The 17,444-nt window shown below is 34.1% G+C and overlaps 3 protein-coding genes across 6 annotated transcripts; 2 read left to right on the forward strand and 1 right to left on the reverse strand.

The window, feature by feature from the left end:
* The first annotated feature begins 1,627 nt into the window (after window positions 1-1,627).
* Window positions 1,628-4,996, forward strand: LOC111314171 (membrane-anchored ubiquitin-fold protein 3-like). Of its 4 annotated transcripts, none has more exons than XM_089752879.1 (5): window positions 1,632-1,907; window positions 2,353-2,522; window positions 2,751-2,975; window positions 3,482-3,652; window positions 4,668-4,996. In XM_089752879.1, exons 3-5 carry the CDS (start codon window positions 2,843-2,845, stop codon window positions 4,721-4,723), a joined length of 360 nt encoding a protein of 119 aa, XP_089609005.1. In that variant the 5' UTR covers window positions 1,632-1,907; window positions 2,353-2,522; window positions 2,751-2,842; the 3' UTR covers window positions 4,724-4,996. The 4 variants fall into 4 exon arrangements, with proteins under 4 accessions (XP_022771011.1, XP_089609005.1, XP_089609003.1 ...); XM_089752877.1 differs by having other exon boundaries at window positions 2,353-2,491; XM_089752878.1 differs by having other exon boundaries at window positions 1,640-1,903; window positions 2,353-2,491.
* Window positions 4,997-6,528: 1,532 nt separating this feature from the next.
* On the forward strand, window positions 6,529-9,730 carry LOC111314170 (zinc finger protein CONSTANS-LIKE 13-like). The gene is made up of 4 exons (XM_022915271.2): window positions 6,529-7,189; window positions 8,311-8,526; window positions 8,740-9,023; window positions 9,493-9,730. Exons 1-4 carry the CDS (start codon window positions 6,653-6,655, stop codon window positions 9,581-9,583), a joined length of 1,128 nt encoding a protein of 375 aa, XP_022771006.2. The 5' UTR covers window positions 6,529-6,652; the 3' UTR covers window positions 9,584-9,730.
* Window positions 9,731-13,049: 3,319 nt separating this feature from the next.
* LOC111314169 (protein TRANSPORT INHIBITOR RESPONSE 1-like) lies at window positions 13,050-17,014 on the reverse strand. Its single transcript, XM_022915270.2, has 3 exons — window positions 16,055-17,014; window positions 14,522-15,017; window positions 13,050-14,272 (listed from the first exon to the last, which is right to left on the reverse strand). The coding sequence occupies exons 1-3, from the start codon at window positions 16,519-16,521 to the stop codon at window positions 13,475-13,477; spliced, it is 1,761 nt and encodes a 586-aa protein (XP_022771005.1). The 5' UTR covers window positions 16,522-17,014; the 3' UTR covers window positions 13,050-13,474.
* Between the last annotated feature and the right edge of the window lie 430 nt (window positions 17,015-17,444).

Here is a 17,444-nt window from a genome sequence, read left to right on the forward strand (position 1 = left end):
ATTCAATCTTGCCATCATGCTCTGTGGGGACTCTGACCTTTCAACTGTTTTTGAATCTTTTTGATCATCAATAAGAGGGGATGGACCGCTTGAACACTCTGTTCTATCATCAGACATTACCTACATACCAACCTGGGTTGTGATACTACAAACAATGCTAGCTTGTACTTCTTTTGTTGCTTGTGTCTCTGCCATATGAAACTCACTGAGCTCTTCCACTGCTTCCTATGCTTAGTTTTCTCTAAGCATTCATTCTCTTGTCTATAGGATAATTTGATTTATCTTCAGGACTATAGAGTTTGAAAAAATAATCATATACATATTTCACACATCACAATAACTAAAGTAAGAGAGCAACGAGGCAAAAAAATAAATAAAAAAAAGATCTGAATATTTGGGGATAAAGCTATGTCTGAACGAAGAGAAGCACTTTCCCTCCTTCCCTTTCTCTGCCCACCCACTTTCACTTGCCTTGGTGGGTTGCAATTATCAATCGCAATCGCATCATGGGTGTCACAGTCACCATCTTCCGGATTATATTCTCTCTTGGCTTTACAGGAATGACCAAGCTGAACTGATGGACCAAAACATTTAAATTAGTATACAAGGAAAAGCTTGATAGTTGACGGCACTGGCCATTGATCTGCTATAAATATTGGCATAGGAACTCCAATACTTTCTTCATTTGGCCCAAAAGCCATATATATATATATATAACCTCAACTTATAACTAATAGAATTTTAATCTAAATTTACAAAATATTATTTTTTAAAATTGATTATATAAATAAATTAATTAAGTTCTGAGTTTAAAGTTTTATAACTTATAAGTGTACACCTAATTTATTGATATTTATAATAAAAATGTTTTTAGATAATAAAAAATTTCACATGATTTAAGCTTATATTCTTTTTGATTAAGAATGATAATAAGTCGAATCTTAGTGAATTTTTATTCGTCTCCAATTTAATTCGATTTTATATATATAATTTAAATTTGATCAAATTCAATGAGTTTTTTCATACTCAAATCTTATCTAATTTGATCCACTCGATCCGAAATTAATTATTATTATTTTAAATATAAATATAAAATTAAATTAATATATAAATATAAAATTAAATAATTAATTAAAAATAATTATATATATATTAAATCAAGTGGGATCAAATTTATCTAAAACTTAATTTTGATTTTTTTATTATTATTATCAAATTCGATCCATCAAATAATAACCAATTTAAAAAAGAAAATTACTTTAAGAGATCGAATGAAGTCGAAACTTACTGAATTTGGGTTGCACTGTCTTCCTTGCTTTTGGCTTGAAAAAAAAAAAAGTAGTTAAATTAGTTTCAGGTATTCAGGGGAAAATAACTAACAGTAACGACCAGCCCCTTTTTCTCTATTTGTTGGTAACCGCCTTAATTATACGAGCAGCTAATTATCGAGCGCCATGTGACGAGTTAGGTTAATTTAGTCATTTCAAGCAATTTTGGTTTGACGTGGCAAGCAAAGACGGGGAAATTCACGAGCCTTAGACTACTGTAGACCCTCAGGACAATCGAGCCTGTAAAATAATAGCAGAAGTATAAATTTGGCTCTGGATTCGATCGACCATTTTATCTATTTCGATTTTTGACATCTTATCACAGAGATTTTCGGAAAAGAATTATTAAACAAAAAAAAAAGAAATGTAAAGAGAAGGAGAGAAAAAAGAAAATTGTTTTTAATGTAAAAAAAAAAAAAGGAAAATTGTTTTTAAGTTTTAACTTCCAAACAAGGAACGAAAACTTCTCTCTCCCTTTGTTTTTTTTGGGATCAACACCGACACAGTGGCCAGAAAAAAAAGGCTTTTGGTTAATTCGATTCTCTGTCACTGATCTTCCATCAATGGCTTCTTGAGTAGGTATTTTCTTTATTTCCTCTCTCGATTATTATTTTTTTGTTTGATCTTTTGTCGTTTGCCGATGATTTTCCTTGATTCTCTCGTGTTTTGCTTGGTTGGTGAAAAAAGTGGACGGAAAAGAAAACGAAAAGAATTAGAGAAAAAACGATGTTTGTTGTGATTTCGTTTTTATGAATTGATAAAACGAAAAAAAATAGAAAAAGAGGAATGGAAAACCAGGAATCTTACCCGAATTCGTCTACATTAGGTTTTAATTACATTCTTTTCTGATTCCTTTTCCTGTTGGTTAATTAAATATTTAATAGAAAACTTGTTGTTTGATTTCAATTTTCTTCTCCAATCAGAATATAGCAGAATATTGAGATCTTTTTATTTTATTATTATTATTATTTGTGGTCGCTTTTATACGTCTGGTTCTTGAGTTTGAGTTCTGCATTTTGTTAAGGGAACATTGGCCGAGAGCTATTGACCGGGAACCTTATTAGTTATCAGATCATATGAAGTGTTCACTCTGTTGGCGAGGTTCTCTGGCAGTTGATTTGCATTCACTCTTACCAAACAAATTTCCCAGAGGATTAATTGAGGTTAGCTTAATATAATGCAATTTGAAATAAGGTATGCGTTTCCCTGCATGAGTATGAAAAATAATTCTTAAAAAAGTAACAAGAAGTTCTTCATTTTATGCTTTCTAGATAATATGATTGAAAACGTATAATTCTTTGTGCGTCTGCATAATTTAACTAGGATGGTCAATTGAGTTGATTATGCAAGATTGCAAGTATAATTTCTAAGTAATGTGAATGTTTTAGGTTTGAGTTTTAGACGTGGGGAATTATTGTGCAGGTGAGTCTGGGGAGACTGAATTTTGGGACTAAAACTGTTCATTTGTTATCACATTTGACCTGCAAGCTGGGAAACAGAGAGCAAAGACTATTATGGCTGAGGGCAAGGAGCTTATTGAGCTTAAATTCCGTATTAATGATGGGACAGATATAGCGCACAGTACTTACGCATCATCGATGACTGTTGCAACTCTTAAGCAAAAGATCGTTGCTGAGTGGCCCCAAGGTTATTATTCTTTTTCTGTTCCCATGTTTCCTCCTCTTAACTTACTCCTTGCCGAATTTTGTAATTGAATTAAACATCCTAGGTGCTCAGTTAGATTGTGCTTGTTAATGTTGATATGTATCAAATCAGTATTTCTGGTCTTTTCTTTGAGTTTATTTTCTACATTGTCTTTTGCGGGCCCCGTTATTGGTAAGTATCAATTCGGTGATGAGCATTGACTGCATGTTACGAAAAAACAATTTCCCGTATTGGCATAAGCTCATTTGAATGACATTGGTTTAACCACAATGTTCATGCATGTAAATAAAATCAGCCTCAATTTTCATTTTGATGATAGCAGTCAGCTTGAAGAAAAGTGCTGATATTGGCCACTGTTTATGAACTCATATATGCATGGGGCTTATTTATGAATGTTTATAGCGATGGAATTTGAATTTAAATGTCTTGGATGATGCTACTCCCCTGCAACAACTGACTGAATTAATGGAGCCTTCATGTTTTTTCAGACAAAACAGTCACACCAAAGTCAATAAATGATTTGAAACTTATACATGCTGGTAAAGTTCTGGAAAACAACAAAACGCTTGCTGATTCCATGATAACATTTGGTGACCTTCCTGTTGGTGTTATTACAATGCACGTGGTAGTGCAGCCTGCTTTAGCAAAAAAGAAGACAGGTTTGTCAAGTTCTCTTTCTTGAAAAAACGTGTTTGGGAGAATGTATTTCATGAAATCTTCTTGGTATTTAAGTTTGCTTAGAATTAAAGTGTCTGTTTTCTTCATCACATACAAGATTTGCATTTAGATCCTTGCTGAATTCATGGCATATAAATCTGTCTGCAAAACCCCTCCCCTTTCCTGCTACATATTTCTCGAGAAAAAGAAATAAAAATGGCAGGAACAAAATAAAGAAATTCTGTGATTTTCATTTACTTTTAAGTAAAGCAGCTACACAAAGCAATCCCTTTAATAAACCTCATAAAGCAGTTGTGAGGTTAGTAAAGAAGCAAGAAAATGAACTGAACTTAGGTTTTGTTTTGTTGACTACTTCAGTAACAACCCCCAAGGCTTATTTTGCCTTTTTCTATTTTCCTCACCCTGTCTATATTGTCATTCTATTTCCCAAAATACAGGTGGGGTTTAGGGATGCTTGATTTGAATTATTTTTGACAAATAAGCAGATGATGCATTAATGATCTTAAACTTGTAGTTGCTGTTTTCATGCTATTTAGTACATGCTTGTGAAAAGGAAAAACATGCGAACAATTCATGTTTAAGTTTTACTTATCATCAGTTCATCACTGGAAAGAACATTATATTTGTCATTAATGGAATTTCACATAACCATGTTGAGGATTGTATTCATTTTGGTTTGGATTCTGGCAACTGCATAAATTAGTCATGCCAACTCCTTCATGTGGCTTCAAAGGGGTAGAAAGAAATCATAGGTCCTAAATGAAATTTCTTTTTATTGTATGTGGATTATCGGCATCAAATCCCTACCCCTCTTTTCCGGTAATATCATTCTGCTTTTGGTTCAGTCACAATTCTTTTTCTTTGCTTTTTTGTTGCTTGCATCTGAAGAATCTGTACAGCATGCCCACTATATTTTGATCTGTTTTTGTACCTATGGTCTGATGATCTAAACTTCCTCTAACTTCTTGTTTTCCCTTCTTTTTTGGTGCACTGCAGAAAAGAGCAAGGAGGATATGCAGAAGCTGAATTCATGCGGGTGTGTTATTCTTTAATCCATAAACATGCTCTGTAGTCGTCAACTTGACACAAGAAAAATATCTACTTCTTTACATATATAATTTTGTTTGTGTTAGTCTGATTTTGCTTTTGAAATGGTGTTCATCTGTATACTGGCTGCCTCGTTATTATGATTATTCAGGTTACATTGTTCCTTCCGTGACCATCCTCTTTTCGGTAAAATTAGGCTATTCTGAGTTGCATCTTGTATAAGCTACAATTGTGCAGATGAATCAAATGCATTTCAGTTCGACCTTTTGACATTGATACATCTAAATCTAATTGATCCATTGTTGAGTAGCATGTTAAGATTTAGAATTTTCCAATCCCATGTATTCCTTTTTCCCTTTTTGTAACAATCAATGATAAACATAAATAGTCGGTGCCTCCATCTCCATAGAAAGCATTTTATGTGCTGAAATCAGTTCAATGTCTTAACAGGATGCATGTGAATGTTATCACAATATGCCCGCAACTGAAAGGAGAAAATATTCTACTAAATAAAATAAAATAAAGCAAGTGAAAACATGAAGCCAGAAAAAAAAAAAAGTGTAGATCCTTGTTAGGTCTGGATATGTTACCTTTGCCACAATGAAAAAATTTTCATTCGCAATAGTGTATAATTAATGGATCAAAGTTATACGAGTTAACAAAATATATAAACTCACAACAGCGATAGGGATGAAATTTTTTAGGTTCACATAACTATCAAATAAAATATTTTTATAAAAAATAAATTATTTTAGAATTGTTATTTTTAAATAATATTGAAATAGTTAATTTTTTAGATGATTATTTATTTTTTGCCATAATAAATATTTATTATTAATTATTTATTTTTCATGGCTGCCTTAAGCTTACTTTCTATTCATTATTTTCTTCCAAATTGTAAAATAAAAAATATATATATGAAAAGCCAAAAATACATTTAAAATTAAAGAAAAAACATGTTAATCAAAGGATTGATCCAGGTGTCATTCAATGAACTTATAAAAGGATTGATCCAAGTGTCATTCAATGAAGTGATTAAAAGATTGATCCAAGTGTCATTCAATAAAGTGATATATTAAATATTTGTTCAAATTGTAAAACAAAAAAAGTTGTAAAATATAATTTTGTATATATTTAAATAAATTTAAATGTAAAATAATTATTTTATTTTATAAATTTTAAAATATATAATTTGATTCAAATAAATTTTTTTTGAAAGTACAAGCATTTTCATGAATATTTTAAATTATGTCTTTTTTTAACATCTAAAATTTTTACTTTTTCATATTTTAAAATTATATGTTAATAATTTTTTTTTATTTTTTGACATTAAAAGTTACAAAACTTTAATTTTATAAAAAATTAATTTTAATATTAAATATATTTTTTCTTAAATTTTGTAAAAATCAATACCATCCAAATAATTTAATACGAAGAAGAAGTTTGAAATTTTTTCTGAAGTTTTACTAAAAAAATTTAAAAGATTTTAAAGATTTTTCATAATAAAAATTTTCGGTTTTATCGAATAAAATCGACAAGTACTTAATACAATAAATAAAGAGATCAGTGGCACTCATACGTCCCCTTAGAGAATTGTAAACTCAGAAATCAATGTAATGTTAGATGATAGATAAGTGGGCAACGTGCTTCCCTACCACCATCCACCGCGCTAGTCGACCAACTTCTGCTGACCATTCTAAAACTTTCCACTTTCCGGTGCCTGACCCACATTTTATTACTTCTAAAAGCCCCTGTCCTGTCCTGTCTTCCCAATCGAAAGGTACAACCGATCGATCATAAAAGTTAAAAAATCACTTTCACCAAGAGGAGCAAGGAAAAAATAAACCTGAAGGAAACGATAACATTACTCTCTACTTTCTTCAATTCTTAAGCAAAAACTGAAACAAAAAAGAAACACAACCCATCAACCAAACATGACTGATCAGAAAAACAACCAAAAACAGAGGAGACTCTGTGATTATTGTAACCAACCCAAAGCTCTTTTATATTGCAGAGCTGACTCCGCCAAGCTTTGTTTTTCATGCGACAGGGAAGTTCACTCTGCCAACCAACTATTTTCCAGGCACTCTCGGTCACAGCTGTGTGACTCCTGTGACAATTCCCCTGCTTCGATCTTTTGCGAAACAGAGCAATCTGTTTTTTGCTCAAATTGTGATTGGGAAAGCCACAGGTTTTCTTCATATTCCTTGCATGATAGGAGGCCTTTAGAAGGGTTTACTGGGTGTCGTTCGGTGAGTGAGTTGGTTACTTTTTTTGGGATTGAGCATTTGGGTAATAAAGCTCCGGTTTCGAGTGAAGAGAAAGTTGGCTGTGGAGGTGGTGGTGAAGATGATGGGTTGCTGGATTTGATGAGTTGGGAAACTCCTGTGATTTCTGGCTTTGATGATTTGATTGATTCGAGTGATTTCGATCATGGGTTTAATCCTACGGATGTTCCTCCTCTGCCTAAGGTAAATATCAAGTTCTCCTTTTTACAAGTGCCATGCATGCTAATGAAGAGTTCCTGAATAGTTATTTAAAGATTCGATGAAGTTTGAAATTTTGGGTTGTCTTTTTGTTTTAGAGAATTATGTCGGTGAGCGTTGTGATATTTGCTGTTACTTGAACTTGTTTTTGTGCTGTTGAGTTTGTAGCGTGATTAAATTTTTCATGTTCAATTTCAATTAGTGAACTTGATTTTATTCTGGTTTTGCTGTCTTTATTTCTGACATAGTTGTTTAAAATTTTCAATAAAAAAAAAAAAAGATAAATTGTTTACCATTAACCGCAAATTTCATAGCTTTTGCTACATTTTGTTCCTTGAGAATGAGGCTCTATGGTGTTATATATTCGATGAAATTAGGGTTTGTAGCTCAATCCGGTCCGATTTTACAGGGTTCATTTTTGTTAAATGAATTTTGGCTCAGGTTGGGTTTTAAGAAAATTTGATCTTCGATTTGATATATATATATAATTTTTTAATTATTTAAATAAAAATAAAGTTTTATATTTTAAAAATAATATTTTATTAATTTTTAGTGGGATAGTATACTATTTATACAATACCAGATTAGGTATAAAAAATTTTTTTTATAAAAAATTTTTAAAAAAATATTTTTTGATCAAGTCGGTTTAAGTTTTATGTATATAAATTCGGGTCGGGTTTGAGGCAAATAAAAACTCATCCCGACCCAATTTGTTGTCATCCCTAAATAAAATTTGTAATTATGGATGATAATAGATAAGGTTGAAATTGATTTTTATTCATCCTGAATCCAACTCTACTCAAAATAAATAAAATATTTTTTTAATATAAATATAAAATTATATATATAATTAATTAATTAAAAAATAATTTTTTTTTATATATCGGGTAGAATAAAACTAGGTTTACCTAAAATTTGACCCCAATCTGACTTTAAGTTTTTTTTTTTATCACTTGACCTGATCTGATATTTGATTTAAAAAAAAAATTATCTTTAAAAGATCGAATCGGGTCGAAATTTGTCGGATATGAATCAAAATGCCTTCCCTATTGGCAATTAACTATTTTGAATATATAACATGCTTCAGTGTGTTGTTTTTCAATCAGAATCGTAATGCTTCTTGCGGACAACATAAGGAGGAGATACTTCATCAACTACGTGAACTGGCAAATTCTGAACCCACCCTCAGCTTTGAAAAGAATGATGTTGAAGCCATTATTGGATTCCATTCACTGATACCTGAAACTGATAATTTGCAGCCAGGAAGTGTGCATACAAGTTGCAAATATGATGTATATCCAATTTCATTTCCTGCTTGTGAGGTGAGCATTTTCTTTTCTTCTCATGTTCAACGAGATATTTTTTCTTGGCTTATAGTTTATGTCGATGAATGATTGCAGCATTTAATCTGCTTTTATTAACTGGCATCCAATACACTTGTTCGGTATTTATAGAGCATCTTAAAATATAACTTTTCCCATTTGATTAACTCGTTTATCAAAAATAGAGGGCTATTCTATTTTTTCTTCATGCAGTCAAGTCCACCACCATGCTTCAGTGATAATGTTGAGATGGGCAATCAAATATTTCTACCTTTTTCACAATTAAGAGGCTGTACTGAGGAAAGTGCTATGGTTCCTGATAAACGTCTAGACTCTAGTAGGACTATCCATGTGAATGATAGTCTTGAAGACGAACAACAACATCAAATTGCTGCTGGAACCTCATCAACACTTCCAAGGTTTGCTGTCCATGAGTTAAATAGCCAGGAGAGAGTCTCTGCAATCTCGCGCTACAAGGAGAAAAAGAAAACAAGGAGGTATTGCTTCACTTTGTTTCTTACTATGACCTCTTTAATCTGTATTATCAAGCATTAACTGAAAAAACACATTAAACTATCTATTGAATGGTTTTCATGACGGTAGTGAAAGTTAATTCCTCATTCTGCCGCTGCAGTAAAACACATGATTGATAACCGATTCTTTTTCTTTTGGTTGCTAGAGTTAGATTGAGCCAGAGCATAGAAAAAGTGCATGGGTCAACTGTGAAGCCACCTTGATACAATTATTTTGGATTTTTGAGAATTTGGCATCAAGCTGATTTAAACAGAATAATAAGGACTTGTTTGAATTTTTATTTTTCTGTTGGGACACAGATTTTGGTTTGTCCTATTGCATAAGTATTATGGTCAATCTATGAACATTCTTTTACCTCTCTAAGATTCATCCATATCTTGTTGTATCTTCTGCATTTCGATGAGCAAACACTGTTTCTGTGGAACGTGACAGATATGATAAGCACATCAGGTATGAATCAAGAAAGGTTCGAGCTGAAAGCAGGACAAGAATTAAGGGTCGTTTTGCAAAGGTGGAAAATTGAGATTCTGGTAAACAATTGCGAGACTGGAATTGCTATAACTTTGTCATATTTGTTAACTAGAAAACGTTTTCCTTTTGTTCTTTTATGTATACAGGTTCTTACTTGTAAATTATGAATTTTTCAAATAGTGTTTAGCTTTTCTACCTGAATCGTAAAACCTATATCAGTGGACATCATAAAAGAGAGAATTCTGGCATCAACAAGATCAATTTAATCTTCACTTTCCTATCAAGAGGACACGTAGAAACCGTGTTACAAAAATTAAGATTGCTATCAGAATTTAACCCTATATCAGTGGCACAATCAGATTTCTCAGCATATGGCAAGCTACACTACAAACTTGAAAAACAAAGGCCAAAAAAAAAAAAAAAACAAGCCGATTTGGGAAAAGTTTGTGATGAAGAAGAAAATCCCTTCACAACCCTTACCAACCTATACGATGTGCAACAACCATGGGTCGCCGGGGAGGTTGGTTGACACAGATGAGCATGAGAGCGATAGCGATAACTAGAGCAAGGAGAAGTCCCATGATGTCAACGTTTATATCTATGCAGAACTGCGCCATCTTCAACGCTATGAAAACCAGTTTCTTTTATTTGTTTTCTGCCCCAGTGGGAAGTAGGAGAAAGGAAAACAATTCATGGGGTTCTTAAATTTATTTAAGTCAAAGTCAGGTATGGAAAAAATTTTATCGTAAAAAGTAAAAGTATTTGCTTTCATTTTGGTTATGTGAAGTGACCTGTGGGACATTCCAATGTAGTTGTTAGCTGCAAAATCTTGACTTTCCTTGACTATCTACACGGCAATGACTCCATGAAAACAAGGAGACGAACAAACTCAAAGCGGTTCCTACATAAAATCAAAGCATAGAGACGTTGAGTTGGTGTTAATCTGATAAAATTTTTAAAAACTCGGTTAAAATCAGAACAAATGAAAATTCAATTCAATTAGTCATCAGTCATAACTCGTAACCATCTTGGATGAAGGCAAATTTACATGAACAAATTTATGACTCTCTGATACATGAAAAAGGGCAAAAATAAATAAAAATGGACAGCTATGCAAAAGGTAAAAAAAAAATGATGTTGCAGAGCATTAATATTATTAGAAGTAGTAATTATTTTTGCAGTCCGGGAGGCCACTTTGTGCCATCATGATTCTCTAATTGCAGCAACTTTGTTCGTTTCTATTTCAATGCTATTACTACGATTACGGCTGGTTAGAGTATTATGCAGCAAACAAAGTAGGGTCACCTTTTGCATTCTTTTTTTAATTTAATACTGGGGTGGGGGATCACTTTTTACTGGACCAAACCCATAACAAATATTGATGTCCTGTCTGTCCTCGAGACACGTAGCATCAAGAATTTGACAGTGTGATATCATGATGATGAGGGATCAACGCAGTGAGAAAAATATATCAGAGAGATGAAATTAGCATCAGCAACAATCATAAGTAACACTGAATATTAAATGATGAATTATGATCCATCATAAATACGTCGAACGTGTGCCCATCATCCTCATTTCCATGCCCCTCAGTTATAATTTCACCAAACTCACACGAAATGAGAAAATCCCGTTGCTTTTTTCGTACAATTTCTTCATCTTCTTAAGCTAGAATTTTGGCCAAAAAAGAACAGAACTAGAATAGTAGCGTTACTTATTAATATTTCTATTTCTTTAGTGTATTTTAGGATTTCCTTGGTCGGTTTTTTTTAGTATGTTGTTTTTCCGTCTCAATGTATTCTATTTTTGGTTTCAAACTTTAATACAGATGATTTTATTTTGGTTAGTATTTGGGTTTTTTTAGTCTTATCTGATGTTTCAATTCAAAAGCCAAAGGAAGCGGGAGGGAGAGGGGGGGGGGTAAGTGGTCATCAGAGAGCAGGTGCTAGTGTAGAAAAGAGAGCGTGAATGAAGCAAAAGTTGTGGACGCTAACCAATGTCACAGAATCCATCACGTGGCGCAACAGTCGAGGCGAGGCTCATAAACATGAAGGAGGAAAAAGAAAAAGAAATGAAATGAAATAATAAACAATAAGGTGAAAGCTCCCACACCTGACCTGAGAAGCTGAGACCAGCCTTTTTTTCTGACTCTACTTACTGACTCAGTAAAATATGAAAGTAAAGAAGGTAAAATCATTTATAAATGTTGGGTGTACTGTTGGATTGTTTGATTATCATAAGATTAAGTATCAGATTAGATTATAATCTTGGATCGTTTTAAAAATGATTGTTCCGTACAACATAAAAAGATTTTCTTCTTGTCGTAGGAGTCTTGCTCTTTCTTGATGCAAAATAATGGGAAGGGGGAAGAAAAAAGGAGTATTTTTTTTAAGCATACAATAGCCTCGCATGTATTCTCACAAAACATAGCAGTGGTGGAAGAGGTCCTCTAATGCACAGACAAAATCTTTTGTTGTAGAACGACTTGAGACAGATTCATCCCAAAGTAACTTTGCCTAACTCGGGGCATAGCTTAACAATGAAGCTTCTCCAACAACCTTGTAATAAGATCATCTTTAGAGCCGTCGGATTCAAAAGGTAACAAAACAACAATTTTGAATACCAACGGCAATAAGCAAATACCATAACACGACTTTAAATTATAATTAAATAATCATTCAATCTTTTAATATTTTATTCCAATCAATCAAATTTTAATCTTCTATTTTGACTTAATTAAACTTTTAAATAAATGAAATTTAATCACTCGTTAATTTAATATCAATTCTCGAATTACAATCAATTAAATCTTTATAAAAATCTTAAAAATAGAGGAACAAAAAAAATTATTTTATTTAATTTTCACATATATTAATTACATTATACAATAAATTTTATCTATTTTATTAATGTCATAAAATTTTATTTTAATTGACAAAAATTAATGATAATAAGTTTTTCAATAAAAAAAACTCAATTATTGAAAGGATTGATTACAATAAAAAATAAAAACTAAAATAATCTTTTAATTATAATTTAAGAGCTTTAATAACATTTAGCCTACTATCAACTTTTACAGTAAGGGTTTTAAGTAGCCTGCGGCTTTTCATTTTCTATCTGTCCTTTAAATCTTGGGGATAACCTAAATCTAAGAAACAGGCTCGAACGGGATGCAGATGCATCGGTGGCTGAATGCTCATATGCTGAAATGATTCAAAAACCCCCACTTTCCGGCCACACAAGTATGGATTCAGAAATCATTCTTGTTATGAATACTTTTAAAAGACAAATGGCCAGTGATAATAGCTAGCTGAGACCACAAATTCTAGATCACTACAAAGCAATACGTCATCTGCAAATCATTCTAACAAATTTATACCTAAGTAACCGACCTTCTTCTCTGAAGGTGTTGAAGAGAACAAGTAAATGCAAATTTCAAGCAAGCAAAGTTGGGGTTTAAAAAACCTACGAGCAACCAATGCGCAATACTAATATCATGAGCATGGTCATAACAAAGATGAGTCGAATAGGTGGAACTTTTATTACTCCATAAGGCTAACAATGACACAATTACATCCACAAGATTACTACCCCAAAAAGGTGATAGAAATGCATAAACATCCAAGTCTGCAAATAGTATACAAGGTAACTATGGGGAAACAAATAAAAACTCTGACTAATACACAACAACTGGAGTTTCCATCTCTTTATTAATCATTACTTGGTATCCAATAGCTCAGCCAGGTGTAAAACGAGTGGCAATCGAGCTCTCACGCCATTTATACCCTCCATATTATGTTCCCACTCCTATTAGGTCTGCTATTACATTAAGCTACATAAAATTAAATCGGGAACAATGAGTAACATAAGGAGTGTGTACCTGATACATTCATTCTCGAGATCAAATGAGCTTTAACACGTTGCCTAATTCACAGGAAATCTCTCAAGAAAGCCTCAATGAAGAATCTTCATCCTTTGTCCAAACAAAAGGAGGCATGTCAACCCTTGGCCCAGCAACAGATCTATATATGTAGAGCTTATCAACCGGGCAGCTTTCCGGTCTTGAATCTGGATGTCCCCTTTCATCTATTACTTCAACATTCAACCTGGGCATCTTCTGACCTAGCAGCTTACATGCTCCGAAACTCACAGAGCAAGAAGACATCCAAAGGGATCGCATTGTCTCCAGCTTTGCAGCATTGGCCAAAAGAGCCTTGTCCCCAAAGGGGCAGTCCCTAATCTCTAGTTTCCGGAGGCTTTCACACCCAGAAAGTACATGATGGAGTCCCAAGTCACTATCTCCGGCAAAAGCCACAGACAGCATCTCTAGCTTTTTCGCATATGTCCCAATATAGTCAAACACACGATCAGTGAGGAGACCTGAGAGGGAAAGGCGCCTGAGATCCTTGCAGTGCTCAACAATGGCTCCAAAACCAACATCAAGTGGCTCGTGGGTCAGGTAATCTACCGTTTTTGGATCAATTATACAAAGACGAAAACGGGTCAAGTTTGGGCGGTTTTGGGCAATGGTGACTAAAGCCGCATTAGACATTTGGCGGCAGAAGTACAAAACAGACTCTAGCTTAGGACAACCCCACGATATGGCTACAAGGCCCTGTTCTGTCAAGGATACATTTGGCTCTACACCAAATGGGTCGGATGGAAACACCCGTAATTCCTGTAGGTCCTTGCAACTAGATGCAAGTGCTTCCAGGCCACTATCTTCAATGTAATCAAGTACCTGTGAGCATAACCTTAGCTTAGAAAAAATGACAGAAGCAAGATCCAATTCATTTACCAGAACATGTTTATGAGACCAGCACAGTTTAAATGGGATCCTTAGACCACCTAATGTTCACAATATGTTTAGGGTTTGGAAATATCTCAATGCAGTGCTCAATCTTTTTATTATAGTTAGAAAGTCAAATGCAAAGGAGAAACACTAACAAAAAATAAATAAATAAAACAATGATACCATAAATAAGCTTACCAAAAGGCGCTGCAAACTTGGACAGAGGCTTACAAGCTTGATAAGATCAGGATTTTGTATAGTAGCAAAGCTCAAGTTCAGTGATGTTAATCTAGAGCAGACAGAGTAAATAGCAGGAATGTAAGCTGGGACCGCCTCCCAAAACCCAGACAAGCTCCTTAGTTCCTTGCAACTAGAAAAAGCACCAGCCAAGTATGAGAAGACATCTGGGCGTAGCTCAGCCGTGTAGGTACCAGTGCCAAATTCAACCAGCTGTGGTGCACGGCGTAATATGTTGGCAATCTTATCAAGGGGCACTGCTCGATTGAGCAGAAGAGTCCTCAGGTTGGGACATCTACCCACCAGGCGCTCCAAGGCTGAGAAACTAACTTCATCAGATCCTAAGCAAGAAATGTTAAGAGACACCAGGGATGTGTATGTCTCAGGAAAATGACTGAGCCAATGCCCACTCAAATCATCCACTTCACTGTCTCGCAAATCCAGCTCTCTCAGATTCCTGCATCAGTAAGCAGATTGATTCATAAAAAATAACATAGCAGGCACAAAGAAAAGGAATAAAAACAAAATTTTGCATGTAGAAAAAACGCCAAATCAAATACTATAGTTTTACTAAATTAAATCCAAGAATGAAACATAGAAAATCAAGAAGATCTAGGTTGTTGAACAAAATTAGAAGTTCACCACTGTCATTGTCATTGAAAACAAGCAAGACTACCACGCTGAAGTTACTTTCTTCTTTACAATTGAACTTATAAGAAAATAAAGTTGTATATTCTTTAAGAATCCCGTTGCTTAGTCAACCATAACTATCACTATACAAGCAAATAAAGTTCTTCAAATCAAAGAATACAAAAATTCCAAGATGGAATTAAAATAACATAAATATTTACAGCTTTTAACGAACAAAAAAATAACCAAATGAAAGGGCAAATGGAAAAAGACCGTCAGAAACTTCAGTAAAAGGTTGGAAAATTATTCCCTCCATCCCCAATTTACAAAAGATATTCATTATTTATAACAACTAATCAAGAGAAAAGGAATCTAGTTACAGAGAAAAAAAGAAGTGCCACATTTCCCAGGAAGTAACCATTCAAAATCTGAAAACAACCCCAAACGAATCAGATGATAACAAACAAAACAACCTATCCTCGAGGAAAAAGAACAAGTGATTTTCGCTAGATTTCACACGTTAGATAGTCTTAAAAAGATTAAAAAAAAAAAATAGCCCCACTTAGATCTGAGAATACAAAAGCAGAAAAATAAAAGGAAGACAACTAAAATAAGAAACAAAGCATCAAATCTACACTACTAGATAACATTTAAACTAAAGAGAAATTTATCTTTTTTAAGACATCTTATAAACAGAATAAAAACAATTCCATTAAGAAAAATGTAGCTAAAAGCAAAAAGAAATTTGAGTAAAGCTCAACTTTAACTCCCACAAAGATCCAAACTTCAATTCTTTTTCTCACTACAAAAGCTAAAAAAAAAAAATCCCAAAGAGGAGAAGTGAAAAGAGTTCATCAAACTCACTTGCAACTAGCAGCAATGGCAGCGAGTCCATCAGTTGAAAACCCTTCACAAGAAAAAAGCACCAATACTTTGAAATTCTTAAACGACTTAGCAATAAGCTCCAAGCTTTCGTCTGTAACGACCATCCGTTTAAGCCGAATCTCTTCGAGCCAAGGGTAGGCGCGGGCCATCTCCAAGATCCATGGAAAGACGTAACCGCCCCAACCGTCTGGTACCAGATTGAAGTCCGCAAAGTGCGGTTTCCCTTTCAACTCTATGGATCTAACTTCCGGGAAGCGTCTGATCACAATCCTAGGGTTAACAGCGTAACAGTTCCCGACAAATATCTTCCTCCGACACCACCGTTCGATATCGTACCACGATTTACACACCATCGATACCGCGTTTCGGTCTTTATCTGATTGTATGAACGAGAAGACGTGCTCCAGCACCTCATCGGGGAATGAATACGCCATTTTCTTCTGCATTAATTAAAAATCGAAAAGACAACACACAGAGAGGAAAGAAAGAGAAATGAAGCCTTCTGATTGAAAAGACAAAATTTTTTTCTCGATTTTGCTCTTGGGTTTGGCCGAGGCCGAGATTTGTGCTTTGTTAACGTTTAGAGTTCATTTTTAGATCTGAATCGCCATTAACGAAGCTTTTAGGTGCAGTGGTTAAGCAGCTAAAGAGAGAGAATGCGAAGTGAAAGACAGATATAGGATAGGAGAGGATAAGAATTTTTTTTTTTTTGGGAAGAAGGGTTAGATATTAACCATGGTTAAAAAAAAGTGATGCGAAAGAAAGGAGGAAGGAGGTTTCAATTTTTTCATGTGGGGATACTAATGGACGTTTAAGGATAGTGACTCTTGGGGAGGAAGAGATGTTGGCCGTAGGATGGGCGGTGGGAAGGAGAGATCTTATCCGTTGGCGACGAAGCGGAGCCGCAGAAAACGGGTGTATGCAAGAGTGTGTGGGGGCAGTGGTTTGGCGAGATTTTGAGGAATATATAGGAAGGGAGAGGGACGAGATATTGGGGAGGAAGTAGGGGCTGATAAAGTGTGATGATGTGTAGGGGAGAGGTGGTGGTGCAAGGAATCTCATGGTTCGAGGAGCACGGCTGGATCTGAGGGATCGGATATTGCGGGGACCACAAGAAAGGGGTTAGAAATAAAACAATGAGGAATGATCTGATGTGAAATTTGGTTTCATGACATCATGGCCGTCCAATCATATTCAACTGTTGCATTCAGAATATCACACTATCATTGACCTCCTTGTACTGCACCATCAATTTATTCATCTTAACGGCCTTGATTTATTTCATTATTATTGATATTGATGAGCATTGATGATGATTTTTCTCTCAATGATAAATCAGTTTCTTTTTAAGAAAAAAAAGTAGTAATAG

The sequence above is a fragment of the Durio zibethinus genome, chromosome 23 (assembly GCF_047325235.1).
Source record: "Durio zibethinus cultivar Kanyao isolate XHJ-2024 chromosome 23, ASM4732523v1, whole genome shotgun sequence".
Classification (NCBI taxonomy): Eukaryota; Viridiplantae; Streptophyta; class Magnoliopsida; order Malvales; family Malvaceae; genus Durio; species Durio zibethinus.

Coding starts and splice junctions, on each gene's coding strand:
- LOC111314171 (XM_022915276.2), top strand. CDS start 2,843: ATGGCTGAGGGCAAGGAGCTTATTGAGCTTAAATTCCGTATTAATGAT. Junction 2,976..3,481: donor CGTTGCTGAGTGGCCCCAAG/GTTATTATTCTT, acceptor ATGTTTTTTCAG/ACAAAACAGTCACACCAAAG. Junction 3,653..4,667: donor TTTAGCAAAAAAGAAGACAG/GTTTGTCAAGTT, acceptor GGTGCACTGCAG/AAAAGAGCAAGGAGGATATG.
- LOC111314170 (XM_022915271.2), top strand. CDS start 6,653: ATGACTGATCAGAAAAACAACCAAAAACAGAGGAGACTCTGTGATTAT. Junction 7,190..8,310: donor ATGTTCCTCCTCTGCCTAAG/GTAAATATCAAG, acceptor TTTTTCAATCAG/AATCGTAATGCTTCTTGCGG. Junction 9,024..9,492: donor GAGAAAAAGAAAACAAGGAG/GTATTGCTTCAC, acceptor GGAACGTGACAG/ATATGATAAGCACATCAGGT.
- LOC111314169 (XM_022915270.2), bottom strand. CDS start 16,521: ATGCAGAAGAAAATGGCGTATTCATTCCCCGATGAGGTGCTGGAGCAC. Junction 15,018..16,054: donor GCCATTGCTGCTAGTTGCAA/GTGAGTTTGATG, acceptor TTACTGATGCAG/GAATCTGAGAGAGCTGGATT. Junction 14,273..14,521: donor CAAGTTTGCAGCGCCTTTTG/GTAAGCTTATTT, acceptor TTATGCTCACAG/GTACTTGATTACATTGAAGA.